This window comes from Salmo salar, chromosome ssa01, assembly GCF_905237065.1.
Source record: "Salmo salar chromosome ssa01, Ssal_v3.1, whole genome shotgun sequence".
Taxonomy (NCBI): domain Eukaryota; kingdom Metazoa; phylum Chordata; class Actinopteri; order Salmoniformes; family Salmonidae; genus Salmo; species Salmo salar.
The window spans coordinates 35406443-35432857 of NC_059442.1; the positions used below are offsets into that span (position 1 = coordinate 35406443).

The window sequence follows — 26415 nt, forward strand, 5'->3', positions numbered from 1 at the left end:
ATCCATAACATGTTTGGTGCTCCTGGTTCCAGTGATATTGGGTTAGAATAAACCATTGATACAAGCTCGCTTCTACCACCTGATCCTATACACATATTAGATGTGTCGGCAATTATAGACATGCAATTGATTTGATTTTGCAATGCCCACAGAAGCTGCATATGGACATGTCTGCAAACTATATAAGATCATATTGCTGGACCACATTGTTGTGTATGTTACTGTTTCCATTCCCATCGCTGTATTTCCTGCATGTAGAGTTAGTAGGACCCATCTCCAGTGAGCTGTGCTCTGTGTCCCCCCTCTCTGTCCAGACATGGACGATCCCCCGATGGCCTCTCGGACCCCCAGGATCCGCCACTGCTCCCAGAGCGAGGATACCCCGGCCTCGGAGTTGTTTTCGGGGTCTGACGACCTGGACCCCCAGGGGTCCACGCTCCCCCGCAGCAGCAGCGCCTCCGACATCATGGAGCCCTTCATCGCCGAGAGGGTCAAAGGTGCACTTCCTGTCCCTGACAGTCCCCCTTCTCACCCCACCACTGCTGTCTCTGTCCTCCACGACCACGCCCTGCACCCCCCCAACCCCCCCACTACCCTAGGAAGCAGCGTAGCCTCTCTGGAGGTGGGGGATAGCATCTATGACCACCTGTGGCAGATGATAGGCCCCCGCCCCCTTGCCCCTGACTGGACCTGTGGTGGAACCTCCTTCTCCTCCACCCTCACCCAGTCCTCTGAGAGAGAGGAGGAGGGGGGGGAGACTGAGGGCGAGGAGGACCTACTTAGCTCTCTCAGGGAGTATCTGATGCAAAGAAGCCTGGAGGAGGGAGGTGGAGGGGGGGAGAGGGGTGGCCCTAGTGAGGCTGTGACGGTACAGTCAGGGTCACAGCAGGTCAGGAGACAGGTCCAGGTAAGGCAGCAGAGCAGCTTGGACTCAGCAGAGGAGGACAGTGCAGAGGCAGAGCAGCAGCCTCCTGAGAGGAGCATTTATGAGTGTCTGGAGCAGAGTGATGACTGGGAGCTGGCCAGCAGGGGGAGCTCTAGTCTAGACCAGCAGGTAACTCCTCAGGGCACAGAGAATAGGGGAGAGCCCCACTTGGTCAGGCAGGATGCCACAGAGTGTGAGTATAATAATGATACAGGAGGTTCAGGCCTACAGGCCCCTCAGCCCCGGCAGCAGTCCCATTCCCTCCACCACGCCCTCAAGCCCAGGTTGGTCCGGGGCAGGCTCAAAAAGCACCACGGGGGAGGGGTGCACGTCAGCTTCCGGCCCTCCACAGAGTCTGTCCAGTTCCACAACCCTCTAGACTCCAAGGAGGCCCACTGGAGGACCAGGCTGCGCCGCCTCAGCCACTTCAGCAGCCACTCTGTAGGAGTGGGGGGGTCTGGAGGGGCAGGGGTGGGTGGGTCAAAGGGTAAAGAGAGGTCAGGAGGGGAGGGGGTGAGCGGCAATGGGGAGCAGCCTGATGGGGAGGCCAGTGGAGTGGGGGGTCATGCGACAGGGCAAGGGCGTGTCCGTCTTGGGCGCTCTGCCCTTCGGCCCCGTGGGACTCGGTCCAGATCCCAGGATGCGGAATCGGGGATCAGTCCCTCTCGGCAGCAGCAGGGGGCTCTGTTGGGCGGTGTGTATAAATCTGTGGTCCATGCTCTCTCCAAGCCCAAGGCCCACGCCTCCGGCTCCGCGTCTCCCCAGCGGCACAGCAAAGCCCCCGGCGGGGCCACAGAGGCGCCCCTGAGGGACCTGTACACTCATGTATTGGGCTATTTTGGAAGAAAAGCACCAGGTGAGAGACTTCAGTTGCGTCGCTGTGCTCCAAGGCACTACCACAACATGGAAAACTAAACGACAAATCAAAAACACAGCACCACCGTTCTATCTCCTCCGTCTTTTCCGTTTTTAATTAACAGTTTTTTGCTGAATGTGGATTGAATTGAAGCTTTTTTTGTGTTTCCTGTTTTAAAGTACTGTAGCTGACACAATCCAAAAAAAGAACCAAAGCCCGGCCGAAGGTCCCCCTTCCTCTCCTCCTGGGACGGCTCCCCCCTCCTCTTCTTCCTCCAGCTTCTGGGACTAAATCTCTGCTGCCCCTCCCCTTCCCTGCCTGGATGCTGCATGCGGCCTCACACGTCCCCCTCAGCCTCCTCACATCATACAACACCATACAGCACAACACATTCACTGCACACACACCGGTCAATTCTACAATCGCATCAGGCCAAAACAGGCTAACTAATTTACAATAGTACATTGACATATAACACACGTAGTGTAGCATTATAACGTCCTCTGAAGTCCATTGCTTTCATTTATACAGGAACATGTGCCTGGAAATGTATATGTCCACTAGTCTGCGCTGATGCTCTGACATGTCATTATACCTCCAACCAGGTGGAGGCAGTTTAGCCCTTCTGATGGAGAATAGGATTTCAACACCACCAACTGGCAGGAAAGCTTTAAGCTGGGTCCTCTTGAGTCACCTCAATGACACACTACCGCAAAGTCCCATGTCTCTTCTTTTTTCTTCCCCTAGGTTTTACTGATACTATTTTAACAGTTAACGCAAAGATTTAGTGGCTTCTTAGGGCAGTAAACACTTTTTTTTAATGGCAGGTCACTAGAACTAAAACCCATTTGGAAGCTCAGACTAACCAGAGAAAGTCACAGGGCGTGATGGGGACAAACTCTTTGCTCTCTGCTTCTCTCTGACAATCCAGCCCAACGGAGAGAGAAAAAGTACATATAATATCCACTACCACTCTGTTTAATAATGTGTCATGGCCTTTTTTGTGTATGCTGCCTCATCTTTCAGTACCTCTTGGCTACCCAGTTAACACACTGGCTACCCTCTCACCTAACCACAGTTGAGTTAACATAGCTTGACTAATCTCTGTTCTGTGGTGTGCTGTACTCATGGCCTCTCTCTCTGGGAATGCATGTGAGTAACTCCTGCATCGCTTCACTGGATGTACCCTGTTGTGTTGGTTGGCTTTTCTTTAAGGTTGTTCTGTTGAGCTTTGTGCATCAGTTACCTTAATTCTTGGTCTCTATATAACATCACATACAACACCACCGTCACCTTACTGTATGGACTGATACTTTTACACAGACACATTTCTGAACTTAACATTCTCCACAGCCTATAGGAATGACATGCTTTCAAGATTTTTTTCCCCAATGCTATTGTGTTGATCTGTATTCTAGTGAGGTGAAGATGCTAGTAGTTGTAGTGCTGTGTGAGTCAGTATCTAGAACGGTGGGGTGAAGTGTATGTCCTTTGCTCTCTGCCTGAACACAGCCAACAAAGAGGACCCTTGTCAGAAGATGCGGCCTGTGTCCAGTGACGCAGGCAACAGCAGCCAAAACTTTGGCGACCTGATGGACGAGTTTATCCAAGAGCGTCTGCGAGCGGGAGGCACCTCTGTAAGTCGCCGTTCTATTCTCTCTTTTCTCTGTATTTGTCTCCCGCGGTTTCTCTCACTCTCTCTCACTCACACACACACACACACACACACACACACACACACACACACACACACACACACACACACTTAGTTTATGAGCTGAGTGAGTAAGTGAATGTCCTCAGCTCATGCTCCCTGAGTGTTAACTTTATTCCAAACATCAGAGTACTATCTTCTCTCTACCCCTTTCTCTCACTCACATGTCCTATCTACTTCTCTTTGCAGGGTATGACCAGGCGTGGCAGCAGCCCCGGTAGTCTGGAGATCCCTAAGGACCTGCCAGAACTCCTGAACCGTCAGAACTCCACACGACCCGTGGACGACCCCGGCGTGCCCTCCGAGTGGACCTCCCCCGCCAGTGGCAGCAGCAGCGACCTAATCAGCTCCGACAGCCAATCGGACTCATTTAACGCCTTCCAGTACGCCAACTGCAAGTTTGAAAGTAAGTCTGACGTCACCATGGCTGCTGCTCGCTCACACTGTAAAAAAACATGACGGTGTAACTAAGTAACATAGTAGTGGAGTGTGTTGGAGTGGATTGTAGCTTGCTCTTGACATGCTGGAGGAAGACAACTTTTTCTGACTGTTGTGTGGCACTGTTAGATTTCAGCTTTGGTCCGGATGGCTGTGGTACGGGGTCGTTGGACCAGGATAACACTAGCCTGGGAGGAGTACCCCTGACTGCAGAGGAACAGGAGCTGTCCAGCCTCACCACCCTGCACATTGACTCAGAGACCAGTAGTCTGAGCCAGCTTGGCCTGTCTGCAGATACCGTCACCATCACAGGTCAGAGCTGCAGATAAACAAATCAGAATACATCACCTTTCAATGTCCACATCACTCATCCTTTTCTACATCTTAGTGACTTTCCTACTTAACTAAAGCACTTGAATCATCTGGAGAAATCCATAATAAAATATGGATTAAATCCAATCAACTATTATTACTACCTAATTAATTACATTCCTTTGTTTGTGACTTCCTCCAGGTTCAGAGAGTGCGTCCCTGATGCATTCTCTGGGGGGTTCCCGCTCTCAGACCCCGTCCCCAGCCACGCTGACCGCTGAACATGTTGCTCTGCAGCACAAGGACCTGCAGCTGGATGAGAAACTACATCACTCTGTAGTACAGACTCCGGATGACCTGGGTAATACACATACACACTGCTCTCATCACCTAACGCACAACACAAAAGCACAACACACTCAGCCTTTTTGGATACTAAAAGTGCCATCCCTCTTCTCTATCCTCTCAGAAACCAGTGAGTTTCCTACAGAGGACTGCAGTGTGATGGCTGGTGGCTCGCTGACCGGTTGGCACGCTGACGTTGCCACGGTGATGTGGCGGAGAATGCTAGGCATTCTGGGAGATGTGAACACCATTAAGGACCCAGAGATCCACGCCCAGGTCTTTGACTACCTCTGTGAGCTGTGGCAGAACCTGGCCAAGGTAGGGAACCATACGGGAACCAATCCGACTGTGTACTCCATACATTGACAGGCCCTTAGATTGCGTCACACATCAGACTGGTTCACACAAGATACTCACTCATGACATTCACTCACTGTCTCTCTCTCCCCTCTCTCTCTCTGCCTCTATCATTCATTGTGTGTGTCTCGCTCTCTCTCGCATCAGATCAGAGATAATCTGGGGATCTCTCTGGACAACCAGTCATCTCCTCCTCCCCCGGTCCTCATCCCTCCCCTTCGGATCCTCACCCCCTGGCTCTTCAAAGTACGTACCTCTCACCGTTCCCTTACATAATCCGTTCTGGAAAAGTCACTTCACTTCTTCACACGTTATCCTCTGAATTTCAGGGAAACAAATGCACAGATGCAGGCGAGTGTTCTTTTTACCATGACCCTGATGTAAAAGTGAACAAAGTTATACTTCTACTCTTGTATCTGTGTCACTGACTGCTTGTTGTCCACTGTACAGGCGACCATGCTGACTGAGAGGTACAAACAGGGGAAGCTGCACGCCTACAAGCTCATCTGTAAGATCATGAAGAGGAGGCAGGACGTATCGCCCAACTCGGACTTCCTCACACACTTCTACAACATCATGCACTGTGGCCTCATGCATGTCGACCAGGTGTGTGTGTGTGTGGCAATCTCCTCACGTCATGGTGAATATTGGTCTCCCTCTCTCACACACTCTCACTCTCTCTGGGTTTCACAGGACATAGTGAACACCATCATTAAACACTGTTCTCCTCGGTTCTTCTGCATCGGCCTTCCCGGGGCCACCATGCTCATCCTGGACTTCATCATCGCAGCCAGCAGAGTCACAGCCTGCTCTTCGCTCAACGTGAGAACATCACCACCATTTACCCTCTGATTCCACATACACAAAAATAATCAGGGCTCAACATTGTCACCAAAACATACTCATTTGCCACCCTTTGACTTTGCAGTGCGACACCAATTTTTAAGTGGTAGCTAGGGTGCCAATGAATTTTTTTTTTTTTAGCTGGTCAAGTCAGTTTTTGGTTTACAATAAAAATACAAAAAGTATTATTATGACATTCTGACAGTAATGTGCAATTGACCAAAAACAAACCATATGAACGTGTCTGCCTGTCCCTGTCTCGCTGTCGGCTGCTGTGTGTGCTAGCCACTCCCTCTTCCTACTGTGCACAACGACGTGCATTCTAATAATCACAACCATGTGACTGTTGTTCAAAATGCAATTGGCCGAAAAATATACTATTCTATTTACAGAGAGGAGAGTTACAGCTGTCTGTGAATATATCATTTATCACATCTCAATATTGAGTTAATGGCACCACTTTACAGCCGGAGTAGGCTATGTAGTACACTATATATACAAAAGTATGTGGACAGCCCTTCAAATAGGTGGATTCGGCTATTTCAGCCACACCTCTTGCTGACAGGTGTATAAAATGGAGCGCCCAGCCATGCAATCTCCATTGACAAACATTGGCAGTAGAATGGCCTTACTGAAGAGCTCAGTGGTTTTCAACGTGGCGCCGTCATAGGATGCCACTTTTCCAACAAGTCAGTTTGTCAAATTTCTGCCCTCCTTGAGCTGCCCCGGTCAACTGTAAGTGCTGTTATTGTGAAGTGAAACATACTTTTATAAGGCCAATCATTGCGCAACAATTCTAAAGGCAATCGCGTGTTAAAAACAGTTTTGATGGCTAAAATTAAATAGAGCAAATTTTGGTAATTGAAGCGCGCTTCTCATTCAAGTGCATAGGCAACCGTAGGCAGGCTTCAGCATAGTAGATTGACATAGGCCAGTGATGAGATCCAACTGGGAATTATTTTTTGTTATCAAAGCTCTAGTTTTGAAATATAAGATGGTCTGAGAATAACAATACTGGCAGGCCAGGCATATAGCCAATATGCTGTGATAATCTATTTGGCCTACTGCCCAAACCTCGTTCCTACAGAACTGTTTTTATTAGGTTAATGTTACATTTCTTTTAAGTCCATATAAAAAAATATATAAATCTGAGTGGTAGATCTCGGCTTGCTTTTTGACTGCGAAAGTGATCTTGACTCAGGACATTTTGCTCACCGCTGCTGTACACACTTCTGCATGCACCACACTACACTGACCCCCAGTACAGTACAATAGTCTGTTTCCACACCGTTATCTTCTGTGTTTGCCCATGACTGGATTGCAAAGGATAGTGTTGTGATATGGATTTAAACTGTGGATGTGAGTTGACACCCGTCCGTCCGTCTGTCAGGCCCCGCGGGTGGAGGCTCAGATCCTGCTGGGTTCTCTGGTGTGTTTCCCTAACCTGTATGAGGAGCTGCCCGCCCTGCACCCCACCACCGCTGACGTGGTCATGACCAAGTTCAGAGACGTCAAGGTAACTGTCCTCATGTGGGGTGGTTGCTTAACTGTTGTCTTCAACCTGCTTTACTCTATTGCTTCAACCTGTAGGAACCGGTTCCAGAGAAGTGTACCATTTTACATGGTCAGAGAGAGGGGTATATTGAAAAGATAGGAGGGGGACAGAGTTTGTCAAAGGGCAGTGGGCGTTGAGTTTATTACTAATACTGACAGGGGCATTAATGACCTGGAGGTGGCGTCACTAACCACTAGATCACTAGTAACCGTTAGACCACCTAACCCACATACTGTTTGATGTTGTATCAAACGCACATTAAACCTAATTACCTTTTTTTTTTTTTTTCTATCTCTGTGGTACTGAGGGAGCAGCAGCGCCAGCCTAGCTAACTCTCTAATGGGTGATTAGCTATGCCACAGGCGCCCATTCACAGGACCTTGTTGTTATTGGGCCGCTTTTGGTTGATTGCTGGTTAAAGAGCTAATTCCATGCATGAGAGCGTTTCTTATTTGGACAGAGAATTTCACACGATGGCATCTGATAGCCTGGGTCTGGCTATGAATGACAAAGCACTGGTTAATTCAGCAAATAGGCAGTCTGCTTTTTCGTTGTGTGCATCCCTGTTTTCAGCAGACCAACAGATTTTGCTGGAGCCCGGTTCTTCATTGGAGAATAAAACCGGCTGATTTGTACATTCATCTGTCGATTGATTGATTGACTCTGTTCTCTGTTTTAGGAACACATCATCAAACACATCCTGAGTTCAGCCAGAGATGAGCCTTCAGCCCCAGCCAGGTATTTTTCTCACGTCTCGAGCTCTTGAATTAAACGACAATCAACATTTACATACTACACTGACATAGATTTATACGAAAAACATACATAGACATTTGTGAGGTAGATTACTAGCATATGACAGTAAGCAGTCTTTGTCTCTCTGACCTGAGGAAGACATCTGCCCAGCAGATTAATGTAATAATAATGGTGATAATGGTTGTGGTAGACAATAGGTCATGAGAGCTGGGGTTTTGGCAGGGGGAAGTAATCAATGCTGTCAGATTTGTCTGGTCATCCATACTGTAACCTAGCCAGACAGACAGATTAAGCCAAGTGTCATCTGAAGTAATCCACTGACTGTAGGCTTATGGGGGAGTGAGGAGTAGTGTACTCCCCCTGCCGCCTACGGTGTCCCAAATGGAACCCTATTCTCTTTATAGTGCACTACTTTTGACCAGAGCCCTATGGGCCCTGGTCAGAAATGTTACACTTCATAGGGAATAGGGTTCTATTTGGTGGACAGTCTCTGTCTTCTGCAGGACCAGGCCCCCTCAGTGGAAGAGGTGCTAGTTTGAGTGTGCGTGCCACGGTGTTAGAGAGCTAAATACTGAGAGACCTGGGGGGGCTGGACGTGAGGGAATGGGGAAGAGGGTGTCACTGTTTTGGCTGTGGTGACATTTAAAACAGTCCTTGGTTATACTGTGGTCTACACAGCATATTGTCCTTGTTCGTCTCATACAAGGTCAGACTGACAATGACATTACCAGTTGATTAAGCTTTTACATTGCATTTGGAAAGTATTCAGACCCCTTCCCTTTTTACACATTTTGTTACGTTACAGCCTTATTCTTAAAGTGATTAAATTGTTTTTCCTCATCAATCTACACACAATACCCCTTAATGACAAAGTGAAAACAGGTTTTTAGAAATGTTTGCAAATGTATTAAAAATAAACGGATACCATATTTACATAAGTATTCAGACCCTTTGCTATGCGACTCGAAATTGACCTCGGGTGCATCCTGTTTCCATTGATCATCCTTGAGATGTTTCTACAACTTGATTGCAGTCCACTTGTGGTATATGAAATTGGTTGGACATGATTGGAAAGGCACACACCTGTTTATATAAGGTCCCACAGTTGACATTGCATGTCAGAGCAATAATCAATCCATGAGGTCCAAGGAATGGTCCGTAGAGCTTCGAGACAGGATTGTGTCGAGGCACAAATCTGTGGAAGGTTACCAAAAAATGTCTGCAGCATTGAGGTCCCGAAGAACACAGTGGCCTGCATCATTCTTAAATGGAAGAAGTTTGGAACCACCAAGACAATTCCTGGAGCTGGCCGCACGGCCAAACTGAGAAATCGGAGAAGAAGGACCTTGGTCAGGGAGGTGAACAAGAACCTGACGTTCACTCTGATAGAGCTCCAGAGTTCCTCTTTGGTGATGGAAGAATCTTCCAGGACAACCATCTCTGCAGCACTCCACCAATCAGGCCTTCATGGTAGAGTGGCAAGATGGAAGCCACACTTCAGTAAAAGGCACATGATGGCGTGCTTGGAGTTTGCCAAAACGCACTAAAGGACTCTCATACCATGAGAGACAAGATTCTTTGTTTTGATGAAACCAAGATTGAACTCTTTGGCCTGATTGCCAAGCGTCACATCTGGAGGAAACCTGGCACCCTCCCTACTGTGAAGCATGGTAGTGGCTGCATCATGCTTTGGGTATGTTTTTCAGCGGCAGGGACTGCGAGACTAGTCAGGATCGAGGGAAAGATGAACAGAGGGAAAGTACAGAGATATCCTTGATGACAACCTGCTCCAGAGAGCTCAGGAACTTAGACTGAGGCGAAGGTTCACCTTCCAACAGGACAACAACCCTAAACACACAGCCAAGACAACACAGGAGTGGCTTCGCGACACGTCTCTAAATGTCCTTGAGTGGCCCAGCCAGAGCCCGAACTTGAACCCGATCGAACATCTCTGGGGAGACCTGAAAATAGCTGTGCAGCGAAGCTCCCCATCCAACCTGACAGAGCTTGAAAGGATCTGCATAGAGGAATGGAAGAAACTCTCCAAATACAGTTGTGCCAAGCTTGTAGCGTCATAACAAAGAAGACTCGAGGCTGTAATCGCTGACAGAGGAGCTTCAACATAGTACTGACTAAAGGGTCTGAATACTTATTTCAAGGTGATATTTCAAGGGGGTTTTATACATTTTTCTAACATTTCTTAAAAAAGAAAACACCGTTTTTGCTTTGTCATTATGGTGTATTGTGTGTAGATTGAGAGGATTTTTTTATTTATTGTTTAAACTATTTTAGAATAAGGCTGTAACATAACAAAATGTGGATAAAGTCGAGAGGTCTGAATACTTTCCAAATGTTAATGTTGGTTTATGGGTTAACAAGTTTAACATGTGACATAATTTATAATGGTCTAAGATGTCTGTTAAAAAAACAGCCCAATAGACAATGAAGAGGAGTTGTGTTTGCCCCCGTCAGGTGTGTGGCCCTGTGCAGTCTGGGTATCTGGCTGTGTGAGGAGTTGGTCCACGGCACCCAACACACTCAGATCAAAGAAGCCCTCAACGTCATCTGTGTCACTCTGAAGGTAGCTATATATAATATGCCACTTTAGACAAAAGCGTCTGCTAAGTAAAGTGACTAATAGTTCTGTGAGTGAGTGAGTGGGTACATTTCTAGTATGTGATCGTTGCAGGAATTGAACCCATAACCTTGGTGCTTTTGGCATCATCTGTCATGCAAAGTGACTTGAATTTTGAAATGTGTTGCCTTGCCTTCATCCCTTGCCATGGGAAGTGTTCTGTTGCAGTCCCTGGTTAGAAGTAGCACAGCAGCAGAAGTCTCCCTGTGGCCTGCCCTGGTCTGTGTGGTGTTTACTGGCACACTTAGTTTTAGCCTGCCTGGAGAGAGAGAGCGATGGGCTGCACTGAGTAGCCAGAAGAAGCTTACTGACAGTACCGACTGGTCTGGGCCCCCCCCCCCCCCCACACACACACACACACACACACACACACACCACCCAACTCTAACCCAGCTAAATCTGGCCCGACTGTCAACATGTTTGGCTTCTCCACTGCGCTCCACTCTCCTCAGACAGAAGGCTAATCCAGTGAAGAATGCATGCTCCACCGACCTCAAGGAATTATTATATTTCTATCGTCTGAAATGAGGGCGCTTGCCAAACGGCCCCCCTTCTCTCCCTCCTCCTGTCCATACTGTTATCCAATCAAATGGAATGGCTGGTGATCCAGCCCATTGTTTTGTGTGGGCATTGGCACTGCTGGTCTGGAGAAGCACTCTGCAGTCTTCCTGAGCCAGGGTCACAATGAGAAGGAAAGGAGGGTCGTCTCCCTGAGCCCCTCACACACCCCTCACACACTCACAATGGCTCTTCCTCAATTGTATAATAGGTCCGTCCTCTCTTCACCTCCTTTCCTTTATTGCACTGATCTGAAATAACTGGCCAGGTGAAAGCCTGTCACTTTTTCACCTATCAAGTCTTTTCAAATTGGTGCAGATGAAGGGGAGGAGATTTTTAAGCAATTAAGATAGTGCCAGAAGGAGGAGCAGGGAATAGGAGGGTTGCCTCTCCCTGTGCCCTTTCAGCCTACACCTCTCACAATGAGAGGAGGGTCGAGCCCCCCACCCTCCCTCTCAATGAGTGTTTGGGCCTCTTCCAGTCAGCAGAATTAGGCTCATCCACATCTTAATCCTGATCACAGATCAAGACAGTCTCTGACACAATGTGCTGTTTTTCTCCTGTCAGCTTGGCTCTACACCAGGGATGGGCAACTTTGATGGGGGGTGGGGGCCACAAAAAATTTGAACTCATCATGAGGGGCTGCAGTGGCTCGTGGGTCTGCGTACCCACATCCATACTCACACATGCAGTCAGAGCCATAGCCTTTTGGGGGCCCTAAGTTAAGTTGTGTTGGGGGAGGCAGTTTTATAGCAAGTTTGCTGCAATTCTACCGTTTTGCCATGGAGTGGAGAGAAGATTTAGCAATTTTGTAACTCATTTCATGCAATTCTAGTAATTATGCCATAGGGTGGAGAGAAATGTTTGCTGTTTTTAATATGGTATCTAAGTGAGTGACTAACAAAATCAATGGCCGCCCCCCCCGGTCGCTAATTCGACCATCTTTACTACAATCTACAAAATGTTAGCTGACAAGGGCTTATTAAGTGACTGTCATTTACTGACAAAACAAGCGAAAAAATGCTAATGCAACCACATCTCGAAATGGCACATAGGGTATTCTACTATTCTAACTCTCAACAGTAAGTTGAGATGTTTTTTATGTGTTTTTGGCGGGGGGGGGATTGATCTGCAGACCTACAAAAGGGGGGGCCTGCGGGCCGCAAGTTGCCCATCCTTGCCCTACACTACTCTACATCTGCTGTGTGTTTTTGTCTGTTTTTTGTTTTTCAGTTTCCAAATAAAACTGTCGCGCTGGTGGCCTCCGACATTCTGCACTTGCTCATAAACTATGTCGATGACCTTCAGAAATTCCCCCCAGACACTCCAAAGAAAATAGTTGAGGTAAATTTGGGTGTCCATTTTTATTTATGCATTAAGGTATGTAAATTATTTCTGGAGCTTTTCAAGAGTATCCTTTTTAAATTACAAAACAATACAATATCTTTTTGCTTTCAATTTTTTTTAAACTCTTGTTTCAGATCCTCATAGCGACCGTAACTCACCTACTCCCCACTACAGAATCTTCCCCTCATGAACTGGACAAGAGGGTATGTCACCTCACCTCATACACAACTCTCCTAGTCAAATGGAGACCTATTAATAATACAACGTTACTGTTAGTTTTCTGTTTACAGTACTGGCCTGACACGTTTTTTTGCAGAAGCACAATTCATTTTCTGTCATGATCCAGTATTTTGTTCTCTGATTTATTGATGTAATGAAACTGTATTTGTTGTGGCCTGTCTGTCCCTAGTTGGTGGTGTCTCTGCTGTTGTGCCTCCTGGACTGGGTGATGGCTCTGCCTCCTAAGACTCTGCTGCAGCCTGTCCAAACACTCAGCCCTGACAAGGACAAGCCAGACAAGTCTGTCCTCAGCTGTATCTATAAGGTATGCCCAATCCAAAAATTGAACTTTCTAAATGAGCTTTCTGAAGTAGCGTTGTGAATTGATTGACTTCAAGACAATATATACAGTTGAAGTCGGAAGTTTACATACACCTTAGGCAAATACATTTAAACTCAGTTGTTCACAATTCCTGACATTTTATCCTTGTAAAAATTCCCTGTCTTAGATCAGTTAGGATCACCACTTTTATTTTAAGCATGTGAAATGTCAGAATAATAGTAGAGTGATTTATTTCAGCTATTATTTCTTTCATCACATTCCCAGTGGGTCAGTAGTTTACATACACTCAATTAGTATTTGGTAGCATTGCCTTTAAAATGTTTAACATGGGTCAAATGTTTCGGGTAGCCTTCCACAAGCTTCCCACAATAAGTTGTGTGAATTTTGGCCCATTCCTCCTGACAGAGCTGGTGTAACGGAGTCAGGTTTGTAGGCCTCCTTGCTTGCACACGCTTTTTCGGTTCTGCTCACAAATTTTCTATAGGATTGAGGGCAGGGCTTTGTGATGGCCACTCCAATACCTTGACTTTGTTGTCTTTAAGCCATTTTTCCACAACTTTGGAAGTATGCTTGGGGTCATTGTTCATTTGGAAGACCCATTTGCGACCAAGCTTTAACTTCCGGACTGATGTCTTGAGATATTCCTTTAATGTGTCCACATAATTTCCCTCCATCATGATGCCATCTATTTTGTGAAGTGCACCAGTCCCTCCTGCAGCAAAGCACCCCGACAACGTGATGCTTCCACACCTGTGCTTCACGGTTGGGATGGTGTTTTTCAGCTTGCAAGCCTCCCCCTTTTTCCTCCGAACATAACGATGGTCATTATGGCCAAACAGTTCTATTTTTGTTTCATCAGACCAGAGGACATTTCTCCAAAAAGTATGATCTTTGTCTCCATGTACGGTTGCAAACCGTAGTCTGGCTTTTTTATGGTGGTTTTGGAGCAGTGGCTTTTTCCTTGCTGAGCAGCCTTTCAGGTTACGTCTATATAGGACTTGTTTTACTGTGGATATACATACTTTTGTACCTGTTTCCTCCAGCATCTTCACAAGGTCCTTTGCTGTTGTTCTGGGATTGATTTGCACTTTTCGTACCAAAGTACGTTCATCTCTAGGAGACAGAACGCGTCTCCTTCCTGAGCGGTATGACCGCTACGTTATCCCATGGTGTTTATACTTGGGTACTATTGTTTGTACAGATGAACGTGGTACCTTCGGCCATTTGGAAATTGCTCCCAAGGATGAACCAGACGTTTTATCTGAGGTCTTGGCTGATTTCTTTTGATTTTCCCATGATGTCAAGCAAAGAGGCACTGAGTTTGAAGGTAGGCCTTGAAATACATCCACAGGTACACCTCCAATTGACTCAAATGATGTCAATTAGCTTATCAGAAGCTTCTAAAGCCGTGACATCATTTTCTGGAATTTTCCAAGCTGTTTACAGGCACAGTCAACTTAGTGTATGTAAACTTCTGACCCACTGGAATTGTGGTACCGTGCATTATAAGTGAAATAATCTGTCTGTAAACAATTGTCATGCACAAAGTAGATGTCCTAACCGACTTGCTAAAACTGTAGTTTGTTAAAAAGAAATTTGTGGAGTGGTTGAAAAACAAGTTTTAATGACTCCAACCTAAGTGTATGTAGACTTCCGACTTCAACTGTAATGCCGACATATCCGATTTTACTTGTACAAATGCTAGCAGGGATCTCTGCTTCACGTTGACCGTAGCATATAGTGGGGTGTCGAGCACAAACCATGTAGTATTTCTTTGTGTTTAGGTTTTTTTTATTTAGTAATGGACCTATTAGCAGAGGCTTTCTGTGGCAGGGCATCTGTCTATCTGTCTCTGAAGTCATTAATGGTGGAACAGTTCAGGACTGCTTCGTTACATCTTTAATACAGACTGTGGGGACTCCTTCCTAATGCATGCCACAGCTGGCACTGAGTGCACCCGGAATCACTCACTGCTCAGTAGTCAGTCCTCGGTAGTCAGCACTCAATCACGGCATTCTCTCTTCCCATTACCACCCTCTCCGTCTCCATGGAAACGCACAGTGACGGGATTGGCAGATAATTTAATTACTTTCTCTCTTTCTCTCTCTATAGAAAGCTACAGTCATGTGAAATATGGTAGTGTTAATTGATTGATTTCTTGGGGCTTTCTCCGATCTCCCCTTTCTTCCCTTCTCTACTCCCAGGTGCTGCATGGCTGTGTGTATGGGGCCCAGAACTTTAACAGCCCCAGGTATTTCCCCATGAACCTGTCAGACCTGACCAGTCCTGACTACGACCCCTTCCTGCTGCTGGAGAGTCTGAAGGAACCAGAGCCCCTCCACTCCCCTGACTCAGAACGCTCCTCCAAACTACAGCCTGTCACCGAGGGTAAGAACACTACCTGTTCTGTTGCTACTTCTCCTTTTCTCAGTCACATTGTCATCTCTACATATCCTACTCGTTCATGTTTTAGTCCATATAACCTCATGGATATTCAAAAGCCCCTTTTTAGAAACATCTTGGTTGCACTTTACACTACAGAGTAACTATAACCATGTTATTCCGATCCTGACATTTTTGTTTCCCCACTGAAATAATACCAACTATCTGATGAGGAGAGAGAAAATGGATGAGCTGAGTCCAGTCAGTGTGGCTGCTCTGCTCTGCCTCAGGTCTGGCCTAGCCCTGATATGTCTAGCCTTCTTCCTCATGGTGTCTAACGGAGGGTACCACTATATCAGTGCTAGGTGTGGCCTGGCTTGTTAAAGGTAGCAGTGCTAAGGACTGAATGTAATGTGAATGCAGCTAGGTTCCTCTGTGTCCTGACTCCTGTGTTAAATTCAGAGCAGCAGGGAGCCTCTGTACCTGGGCACCTGCAGCTTTTTCCATCAGGAGAAAATGACTAATCATTGGAGCACTTTGTGAGGCATGCTGCTTTCCTTCCAAAGTTAGCAACTAACTGTCTTTCTCTCCGGTCCTCTATCTATAATCCTCTATCTATCCATTTATTTGTTTATTTCACTCCTTTTCTTTTGGTGTGGCAGAGGATGGATGGAGGGAGGGAGGGAGGGAGGAGGGAGGCAAGATGTTACCTTTTTATTTATACAGGTTTACCTCATTGAGATCAAAATTGCTTATGCAAGAGACACCTGTACCTAAAAGGGCACGTTCGATTTTGTTGGAGAGAGAGGGAGAGAAACCTGTCGTCATGTTCTGTCGATAGGCACATTCTTTTTCCCTGTAATGGCTCGCTCAGGGTTTGTGCAGCTCTGTGGGACTGTAATTATGCTTATTGCAAAGGGATGGCTGCTAGCACACTGAGTGTGATGGCATTGGCTTGTTCTCTGCATGGTGCCACACAGAAATGTAAAGAGATTCTCAGTTGGAGCCATTGAGGTATCTAGTGTTCTAACTGGAATCTAGCGCTCTACTACACAGACCTTGATTTCTTCATCATACCCTAAATGTGCTTTGATTGGCTAGATTCCACAGACAGAGTCCTCTCCCTCATCCCTCTACACTCTGTTGGAGATAAACTCTGACACTACAAATACCTGGTCCCACTGGGATGAGCTGATAACTACATGTTATTGACTGACTGACTGGCTGACTTCTCTTTTTCTATCTCTTCTCTGTTTATTGACACTGGCCTTGAAATGTCAACATTAAACAGATTCCAATACATACCCCTGTTCTAATTGTAGAGCTCTTCCTCTCTTTATCTTCTTATTCTTCCTCTCTCCCTGTAGTGCGGAGCCGTATTCAGCATGGTCTGATCTCCATCGCAGCCAGGACAGTCATCACCCATCTTGTCAACCACCTTGGCCACTACCCCATGTCTGGAGGCCCTGCCACCTTAACCAGCCATGTCTGTGAGAACATGGACAACCCATACAGCGAGAGCCCTGACCTGGCCCCAGAGCTCTTCGACGGGCCCAACCTGCAGTTCTTTGTCCTGAACGGTACCACCCTCCTGTCCTGTCTCCAGATCCGGGCTGAGGACGGTGTGCCCGGCGGTGGGATGTCTGCAGGCCTCACCACTACCAGCGCCTGTGTGAGGGTTATTGTTAGGGATATCTCCGGCAAACACTCGTGGGACTCGGCTGTACTGTACGGCCCGCCTCACTGTGCTGCTCCTAACCAGCCCCTGCACCTCTACAGTAAAAGACCTGCAGAGAGAACGAATACAGATGGGGAGAAGAACCGAGCAGGGGAGCTTGGAGAGAGGGAAGAAAATGAGAGGGAAGAGGGGACTGCACTGGAGGAGGAGGAGGAGGAGGAGGAAGAAGAAGTGGTTGTGGTGCTGGGAGAGGATGAGCTGGGAGAGGAGGAGCAGGGGGAGGCTGTGGAGGAGGAAGAAGAGGGGGAGGAGGAAGGTGCCTTGGAGCTGATGGCCCCGCAGGCCAAGCGTGTGTGTCGGGAGGTGGTTCCGTCCTGGGACTCCCTACGAGAAGATGACGTTCTAGATGAGATGCTGCAGTACCTGGGCTACTCCAGCCCCGAGTGTCTGCAGCGCGCCGGAGCCCCCCTCAACATCCCCGCCCCGCCCCCTGTCTGCGTCTCGGAGAAGCAGGAGAATGACGTGATCAACGCCATCCTGAAGCAGTGTGCTGAGGAGAGGGACTTTGCGGTGCACAGGGGGAATGGGCTGAACATGAGGGCTGTGGAGCAGGGGGAGCCGGAGCCCCACAGGCCCCAGTCAGCCTTCTACTACTGCAGGCTGCTACTCAACATCCTGGGCATGAACTCTTGGGAGAAGAGGTGAGAGACCAACCACACCACAAACTAGGGTCCTGTACAGTGGGGCATGAAGCAGGAGAACATTTTTTTGAAACTGAGTGAAAGCGAGGTACTACCCTGTCCAAAATGAAAAGCCCATTTTCAGTTTCCATTTCAAACCGTTTCAAAAAGTTTTGCTACATTGTGCCCTACTGAACACAACCAAAATCATAGTTTACAGTTGATTTAAGTTTTTATAATGAAATAGCTTTATTCTGTAGGTATTAGTTTAGAGAACTGGGACATTTGATGAAAATGTTTTAGAAATCCAGTAGATTCAGGTAGAGGATGGGTATGTGATTTAACTTTAGCTTGTCGGCTTTGGCTTGTTTTCCTAGCTTGTTCCAGGTACTGTGCTAAATTCAGATAGTGGGAAACTGCATTCTGTGTCACTGCTACCGCAAGCCTTGTTTGTCTCTCAGCCCGTCAGATTTAGTATAATCAGCTTAGACTAGATAGTCCAGCTCTCGCACTCTCTCTCTTTGTCTTTCTGTTTATCTCCCTCTTTCTCTGTTCATCTCCCTCTCTCTCTGTGTCCGTATGTCTGTCTCTCTCTGTTTCTCTCTATAATCTCATCCACCTCATTATCACCACACTTCACTTAAATTACTTTACTTAGATTCATTTCCGAAGCAGCTATTTCTGATGGCTTTTCCCATTGCATTGATGTCTTTGAAGTATTATCTCATTGTATTACGAGAGATGGATGCTGGGTCTTTATTGATGAGAACTAATTGGGCTAAATGGAAACCGCGCATCACATCGAGCCCTAATGGCCGTGTTTATCAGTGAACACATGTTTTCTCCATCCATCTATCCAGGAGCAGTGCTCGACATAAAAATAGCCCTTCCATTCATTTCTCCCCCTCATTACTCGTCCGAAAATATATCTTTAACAGGTTTGTGTGTTTTGAAGGGGGGGGGGGGGGGTTATGATTGTGATTGGGGGGGGTTTATATATAAAGATCTCTTTATCTTATGAGTGGAATGGAGGGACAGGCAGTAGAACATACATTTATTAGCCTACTCCCATCATACAAAGGGAGAATAAAAGGACACAGACTTTCAAAAACCCTGCCTCTCTCTCCTTTAAAAAAACATTTTATTCAATCACAATTTTAAATTTAAAAAAAAATGCATCACTTTCCTTCTCCTGGCATTCATACCACATTCAGTGTTTCCCCTTGGGTTGTTTTCAGCAGCTGTGGCAAAGTTGGGGCGGCCGGTAGCCTAGTAACCGAAAGGTTGCAAGATCGAATCCTTGTGCTGACGAGGTAAAAATCTGTCGTTCTGCCCCTGAACAAGGCAGTTAACCCACTGTTCCTAGGCTGTCATTCTAAATAAGAATTTGTTCTTAACTGACTTGCCTAGTTAAATAAAGGTTAAATAAAAAAAGTTAGCGTATGGGGCGGTAGTGGGCGTGGCCAATAATTGCGGGGTCTCAACTAAAGTTTTTAAAGTCTCTCTTGGCTGCAGATATTTTATTATTTGCTGTGTTAAAGCTAATTTCCTGCAATTCTACACATTTTTTTCCATGAGTGGCTCAAGCATTATAACAAAAATATATACATTTTTAACCCTTTTCAGACAGCCAGCGGAATATCACCTACAGTACCTCGCGTAGTACACCACTTGTCCCTTAGCCACCGGTGACCATAGCAACAAAATAAACAAACATCAACGTGCGAATAAATAATCGGTATAAGACTATAAGCATGCATACAAACGTATTTACATGCAACATAAATTATTCATCCAAAATGGATTAGAAAACAATTATTTTAGTTCAAACGTGACTCTGTAAACTGATAGTGTTAGCTAGCTAGAGTGAGCTGGTGCTGCTGTTGGACATGCGTGCCGACGTATCACCACTCAGGCAACGTTTTCTACTGTGATTGGTCAACAACGACAGCACCGCTTCAAGAATAGAGCAGAATCCTATTTTCTCCGCCTCGGCTGCTTTGCTTCCATGGGCACGAGCACCACTGACCGCTCCGCCTGGATAGAATTTTGCCACCGTCTAGGCTTCATTGAAAATGAATGGTCCAGCCTTTCTAGTGCACGCTGTCTCTTAGCGCCTTTAGACTCTGTCTAGTTTTTATTGGTGATTGTTCGTTTTCAAAGATGATCTTATCAAAAATATATAGCTCCTTTTATCTTTTCTACATACTTTATCAGGTTTTAGTAGTTTAAGTTTACACTGACAGCATTTTCCATCCTGAAAATTATTTTGACTATAGTGGAAACACTGCCATTTATTCCTCGTTAGACTAATATATTGCAATTCACTCTCGGGGGTAGCGAGCTTGCAGGAACTGTGTAATAACGGCCTTTCATGCTGTTCCCGCTTGCCGCCTCTGAAATGGCTCACTTTCAATGGAGAAAATGAAGACCATTACGTTGTAACAAGCTAATATAGAGGCCTATACTCAAATGGTGAAAGGGTGGGAGGAGGAAAAACACCACGAAACAAAGTCCTTTCATGAAAGTAGTCGTGGCTTTTACACCCCCCACTTGAGGACCTCTCGCCTACACTAAGCTGCTAATGTTCAAGCTCCAGATGGGAGAACATAAGGCACAATTTAAAAAACTCCATATCTCATGTTGTGACGCCGGTAACTAAGATCTAAGCTTATTGATTTCTCAGGATCATCTGTGCGTTGCTTGCTATAAAGTAGCAGAGTAGTTGTGTTTTTAGCTAAAATCTTGTGAGTGATGATTTTGGGGGGCTTCTCAGTTGTTTGGCTGTGGTTTGACTCGATTGGTCTGATTTTCCAGGAAATACTGTGACTAAAACAAAGTGGTGGTCATTTAGGAGTGTGGGCCTGTTAATGGGCGAGAGAGAGTCTGGAGGGAGAGGTCTGGGGCTACTCAGTGAATGTATGTGGACTATAGCCCTAATCACCTGATCACTGTCTGCCTGTAGGGAGTGAGGATGCAGGGCCTTGTTGTTGAATAGACTAGAATAGATACTTTATTGTCCATACTCCGTGTGTTGTTGCAGTCAAGCTTGATAATCTTTAGAATCTATACCAAGACCTCACGGTGTTGTAAATATAATCTGTAGGCTATGTAGAATCTACGCCACAATTCTTTATGCCAATGGCATATACACTTGTTTTCTGTCATAGGAGCAACTTCCATCTCCTGAAGAAGAACGAGAAACTGCTTAGAGAGCTGAAGAACCTTGATTCCAGGCAGTGGTAAGTTACTGTTTCTCTTTCAGACTGAAAAAGTGACTGTTTTACTTTTAGGAAACAACAAAAATGTGTCCTTATCTTTCTCTTCTTGTTCATCGTCTTTTCTCCCAATGCCCCTCTTTTCCTCTAGTCGTGAGACTCACAAGATAGCTGTGTTTTACGTGGCGGAGGGGCAAGAGGACAAGCACTCTATCCTGTCTAATACCAGTGGTAGTCAGGCCTACGAGGACTTTGTCTCTGGGCTGGGCTGGGAGGTAAGACAGACCCCTACTCTCTGCACTACAACCTTTCAGCATCACTGTATATAAGCCTTACATGTATCATTAATAGTGAGTTATATTAATATTACGTTGTATTGTTTCTGCCTCTTGGAGGGACTTTGTGACGTGGGTGGTTAAGGTTAATGTATGGTTGTGTCCCTTGCTGATGGTCCTTTGTGTGTAACAGGTGAATCTGACCAGTCACTGTGGCTTCATGGGAGGTCTTCAGAGGAACAAGAGCACGGGTCTGACCACGCCTTACTTCGCCACCTCTACCGTGGAGGTCATGTTCCACGTCTCCACACGCATGCCCCCCGACTCTGACGACTCACTCACCAAAAAGGTCTGTTATGATGTTCCAGGAAACGGCAGTTGACGTCTGTGTGAAAAAAGTCATGTCTGACAGCATCCTGTTATGCTCTCTTATTGAGATGCACACAATCTGTCTGTACCGCTCACTCCCTTTTCACCCAGTCAGCAGGGTGTAGGTTATTCTGTGTTGCCACCTTAGATGACCACTGATCCCCCTACAGAGAGAGAGATACCCAATGTCTGCTCTGTGTCTTACACAGACACCACTCTGTAGCGCTTGTCTGTACCACCCGACTCTTACAATGCGGAAACAAAAAGACAGTCTCAGACGACACTGTTCATAGTCCACTACTAACCATTATATGACCAGCTCTCTCAGGTGGCTCACATTTCTACCTGCAGAGAGCTGTTTCTGTGTGAACATGATCCCCACAGAGAAACATGCCATGTTTTGCTACAGAAGACTAGAGGAAATGAAATGTCCTTCCAGCAACCGGGGGAGTGGGGGAGAAATAATATTCTCACCTTCATCCCCCTCTCTCTCATGTCCTCGTGAAGCCCTTTCCCCTTCTGTCTTGCTTCATATCCCTTTACCTCACTCACCTAATTATTTCTCTTTTCTCCTTCCCGTTGGAACACGGCAGCGTTTCTCTCTCTTTCCCCCTCCGTCACTTTTACCTCAGACTTCACCTCTCTCCGTTGTTTTTGTCCTCTTCTACAAATGTCCATCTGCATTGGTATTATTTTTCAGCAGGCAGGCAGAAATGGAATAAGAGCGCAGAGGGCTTGGGCTGTAATGAGTTTGTCTGTGAGGCCGGCCCATGATACAGCCTGTAGCCATAAATGGCCGCGGCGATGCAGGATGAACAATGAAGTATCGTTAGAGCTGTCCCCTCACTTCCCCTAGCATTCGTCTTCAACAGTGGCATTACACACACAGCCCTGGCCAGACACTAAGGTGCTGCTAATACGAACAACAGACTCATTAATGAACGCAGACCGACAGCAGGGGAATATTGAAATGGGGTGTGTATGTTTTGGGAGGAACCTAGTTTGACCTGAGAAAGACGTTCATGGGGGGGCGTTCTAATTGGATTACAGCGATTGCCAATAATACACACGCATAGCTGCAGTGATTTCATGTTGAGTATAGTAGATGAGAGGATTGGGATTGTACCAGAGGAACATTGTGGTGTATAATGACTTGTAATAAGCAGATGGATCGTTAGCTGTGAGTTTTAATTTCCTTCCCCTTGTTCTGCAGCGGCTTAGATGAGCTGAGAGGGGTGTCTTTTATCACAGTCTGATTTGAGGGGTTGAATAACGACCTGAAACACCACTGATTGCTTGCTTCCTGTGAGCATTGTCTGGTTCTTCACTCACACTGCTGATAATGTGAACTATCATGCATCCAGTCCGTCAGATGACCTCTAAGATATGACCCTAAAATGAAGGAAAATTCTTACCACCGTATCTCACATAAGAGCCTCCCATTTCATTGCTCAAATCAGTCATTCCATCCTCCAGCCCCCCAAAACGCCTGTCTGTCTTCATGTACTGCACCAGTCCTCACCGCTCTACTTATAATTCGTTGCTGCAATTAAGGTGGGTATGTATGGCAGCAAAGCAAGGTTTGTACACTACATGGCCAAAAGTATGTGACACCTTTTGAAATTAGTAGATTCGTCTATTTCAGACAAATCGAGCACACAGCCATGCAATCTCCATTGACAAACATTGGCAGTAGAATGGCCTTACTGAAGAGCTCAGTGACTTTCAGCGTGGCACCGTCATAGGATGCCACCTTTCCCACAAGTTAGTCAAATTTCTGCCCTGCTACAGCTGCCCTGTCAACTGTGAGTGCTTTTATTGTGAAGTGAAAACGTCTAGGAGCAACAACGGCTCAGCCGTGAAGTGGTAGGCCACACAAGCTCACAGAATGTCACCGCCGAGTGCTGAAGCGCGTTGCACGTAAAAATCGTCTATCCTCTGTTGCAACACTCACTACCGAGTTCTAAACTGCCTCTGGAAGCAACGTCAGCACAAGAACTGTTTGTCGGGAGCTTCATGAAATTGGCTTCCATGGCCAAGCAGCCACACACAAGCCTAAGATCACCATGCGCAATGCCAAGCATCGGTTGGAATGGTGTAAAGCTCGCCGCTATTGGGCTCTGGAGCAGTGGAAAAACGATCTCCGAAGTGATGAATCACTCTTCATCTGGCAGTGCGATGAACGAATCTGGGTTATTGCGGATACCAGGAGTACGCTACCTACCCCAATGCATAGTGCCAACTGTAAAGTTTGGCGGAAGAGGAATAATGCTTTGGGGTTGTTTTTCATGGTTTGGGCTAGGCCCCTTAGTTCCTGTGAAGGGGCATTTTAACGCTACAGCATACAATGACATTCTAGACGGTTCTGTGCTTCCAACTTTGTGGCAACAGTTTGGGGAAAGCCCTTTCCTGTTTCAGCATGACAATGCCCCAGTGCAGAAAGCGATGTCCATACAGAAATGGTTTGTCGAGATCGGTGTGGAAGAACTTGAGTGGCTTGCACAGAGCCCTGACCTCAACCCCGACTGCGAGCCAGGCCTAGTTGCCCAACATCAGTGGCTGACTTCACTAATGCTCTTGTGACTGAATGGAAGCATATCCCCGCAGCAATGTTCCAACATCTAGTGGAAAGCCTTCCCAGAAGAGTGGAAGCTGTTATATCAGAAAAGGGGGGGACCAACTCCCTATTAATGCCCATGATTTTGGAATGAGATGTTCGATGACCAGTTGTCCACATACTTTTGGTCATATAGTGTACGTGTGGGTGGTGGGGGGGCCCCCCAAACCCCCTTGTTTGTCCCAAATTTCACCCCATTTCCTATGTAGTGCACTACTTTCGACCAGAGCCCAATAGTGCACTATATGGGGAATAGGGTGCCATTTTGGATCACATGTCTGTCATAGTGAGGGGCCTGGAGCGTAGCTCTCGCTCCTGCTCCCCCTTCACCCGGCGGTCCGCGCTGCACATGGCCATAATGTAGCCAAATTAGATCTGGCCGTGGCTGTCCCCCTGGTTAAACTCATATCATGACTCCTCAGCAGCTGATTGGATTTGGAGAGGCTGGAGGAGATGCTATCCAACAGAGCAATCTGCAGCTAGACACTAAACCATGTTAACCAGACACTAAAGCGTGTCAGCTCAGCCAGCAAGAGAGCGGCCAGCAGGCGCGCACACACACACACACACACACACACACACACACACACACACACACTCCAGCCCGCATATTTATTCGTTTGTTGTTTTGACTAGTACCGTTCCCCCATCTCCCCACAGACAGTGACAGGCGTATCGAAGGTTGAAGGCTGAGAATACATCCACACCCTCTGGGTCTTAAGATTTATGAATGAGGGCTGCTGATGTGATATGTGAAGAGGGAGATGTTTCATGCAGCAGCTATCTGCTCTGCAATGGATGAGGATTACATTTTGTGAATTGCTGGGAGGAAAGAATGAGTTTCCTATTTGTTGAGAGCAGAGGATGAGAACAAGGTGCTATACAGGCCAGGGTCATGTTCATTAGGGCTCAAAACAGAAACATTTTATGAGCTTTTATTATTAGATAAGTCCATGTAGTCCCTCCTGGTTTCATCAGTTTTTGTACCTAATGAACACACTGTGGCCCTCAGTGATTGAGTGAACGGTAAGATGGAGAAAACGTTAGAAAGATGGAGTGAAGGTGAGAAGATGGAGTGAACTGTGGAAGATGGATGGGTACTGGGGTCTAAAGCAGCGTGTGGCGGGGGCGGCACCTGTCACTCTTCAAGGTTAATGATAGAGGAGTCTTAGGCATCCAGCGACCTCTCTGCCTGCCCCACACAGGACACAATGTGTTAGAAGATCCTGGATGAATGAAGGAGCCTTAGACACTGTATTCAGTGTTTCACAGTAGGAGTGCTGATATAGGAGCAGTTTTCCGTTTTAGAACACAATGAAAAAGATTATATGAACAGGGGGTGGAAACTGATCCTACATCAGCACTCCTACTCGGAGATGCTTTTTGAATAGGGGGCCCTGAGAGAATGAGAATCAGACAAAGACGGCCTTAGTTTTGACATTCATCGGGGATGCCAAGCTCCAGGCTCTCACTTAAAGTGTGACTGTGTTCAATCGTCCTCTGCCATGTGAATGAATTACATGAACTTGAACACTATTTTTGAAAACGTCAACATTGACGTCCACTCACCCTGTTGCTCTCTCTCATCTCTTCCCCTCTCCTCCTCTCATCTATGTCCTCCTAGCTACGCCATCTTGGGAATGACGAGGTGCACATCGTGTGGTCGGAGCACTCCCGAGACTACAGGAGAGGCATCATCCCCACGGAGTTTGGCGACGTCCTCATCATCATCTACCCCATGAAGAACCACATGTACAGCATCCATATCCTCAAGAAGCCAGAGGTGGGTTCAGATCTGTCCCACATCCACCCGAAACTCCCATGTCTATAGATGTTTTCTTCATCACATTAACATTATGGTATCCTAGATTCCATTTCCTATCATTGCCCTTGAGCAAGGCACTTAACTGCTTAACTGCTCCAGGGGCGCCGCATCTTGACTGACCCTGGCTTCTAACCCCTCCTTTTTGTGTGTGTTTCTCGTGGGGGGTTG

The 26415-nt window shown here is 46.7% G+C and overlaps 1 protein-coding gene across 10 annotated transcripts in view; it reads left to right on the top strand.

Moving 5' to 3' along the window:
• The window catches only part of ralgapa1 (Ral GTPase activating protein catalytic subunit alpha 1), a 74518-nt gene that overhangs the window by 29859 nt on the left and 18244 nt on the right, over window positions 1-26415 (top strand). For 7 of the 10 annotated variants that reach the window (XR_006769663.1, XM_045717276.1, XM_014193201.2 and 4 more), the window contains 21 exons: window positions 315-1781; window positions 3294-3418; window positions 3685-3901; window positions 4063-4245; window positions 4448-4606; window positions 4715-4908; window positions 5095-5193; window positions 5398-5553; window positions 5641-5769; window positions 7181-7306; window positions 8025-8083; window positions 10574-10682; window positions 12528-12638; window positions 12776-12844; window positions 13051-13185; window positions 15408-15591; window positions 16953-17964; window positions 21114-21185; window positions 21313-21436; window positions 21630-21785; window positions 26047-26205. Coding sequence is in view for 9 of the 10 variants with exons in the window: in XM_045717276.1 (XP_045573232.1) it covers window positions 315-1781; window positions 3294-3418; window positions 3685-3901; window positions 4063-4245; window positions 4448-4606; window positions 4715-4908; window positions 5095-5193; window positions 5398-5553; window positions 5641-5769; window positions 7181-7306; window positions 8025-8083; window positions 10574-10682; window positions 12528-12638; window positions 12776-12844; window positions 13051-13185; window positions 15408-15591; window positions 16953-17964; window positions 21114-21185; window positions 21313-21436; window positions 21630-21785; window positions 26047-26205 (5045 nt within the window). In the remaining variant the exon portion in view is untranslated. The remainder of the gene's footprint in view (window positions 1-314; window positions 1782-3293; window positions 3419-3684; window positions 3902-4062; window positions 4246-4447; window positions 4607-4714; window positions 4909-5094; window positions 5194-5397; window positions 5554-5640; window positions 5770-7180; window positions 7307-8024; window positions 8084-10573; window positions 10683-12527; window positions 12639-12775; window positions 12845-13050; window positions 13186-15407; window positions 15592-16952; window positions 17965-21113; window positions 21186-21312; window positions 21437-21629; window positions 21786-26046; window positions 26206-26415) is intronic. The other 3 variants (XM_014193229.2, XM_014193244.2, XM_014193237.2) reach the window with 1 other exon arrangement.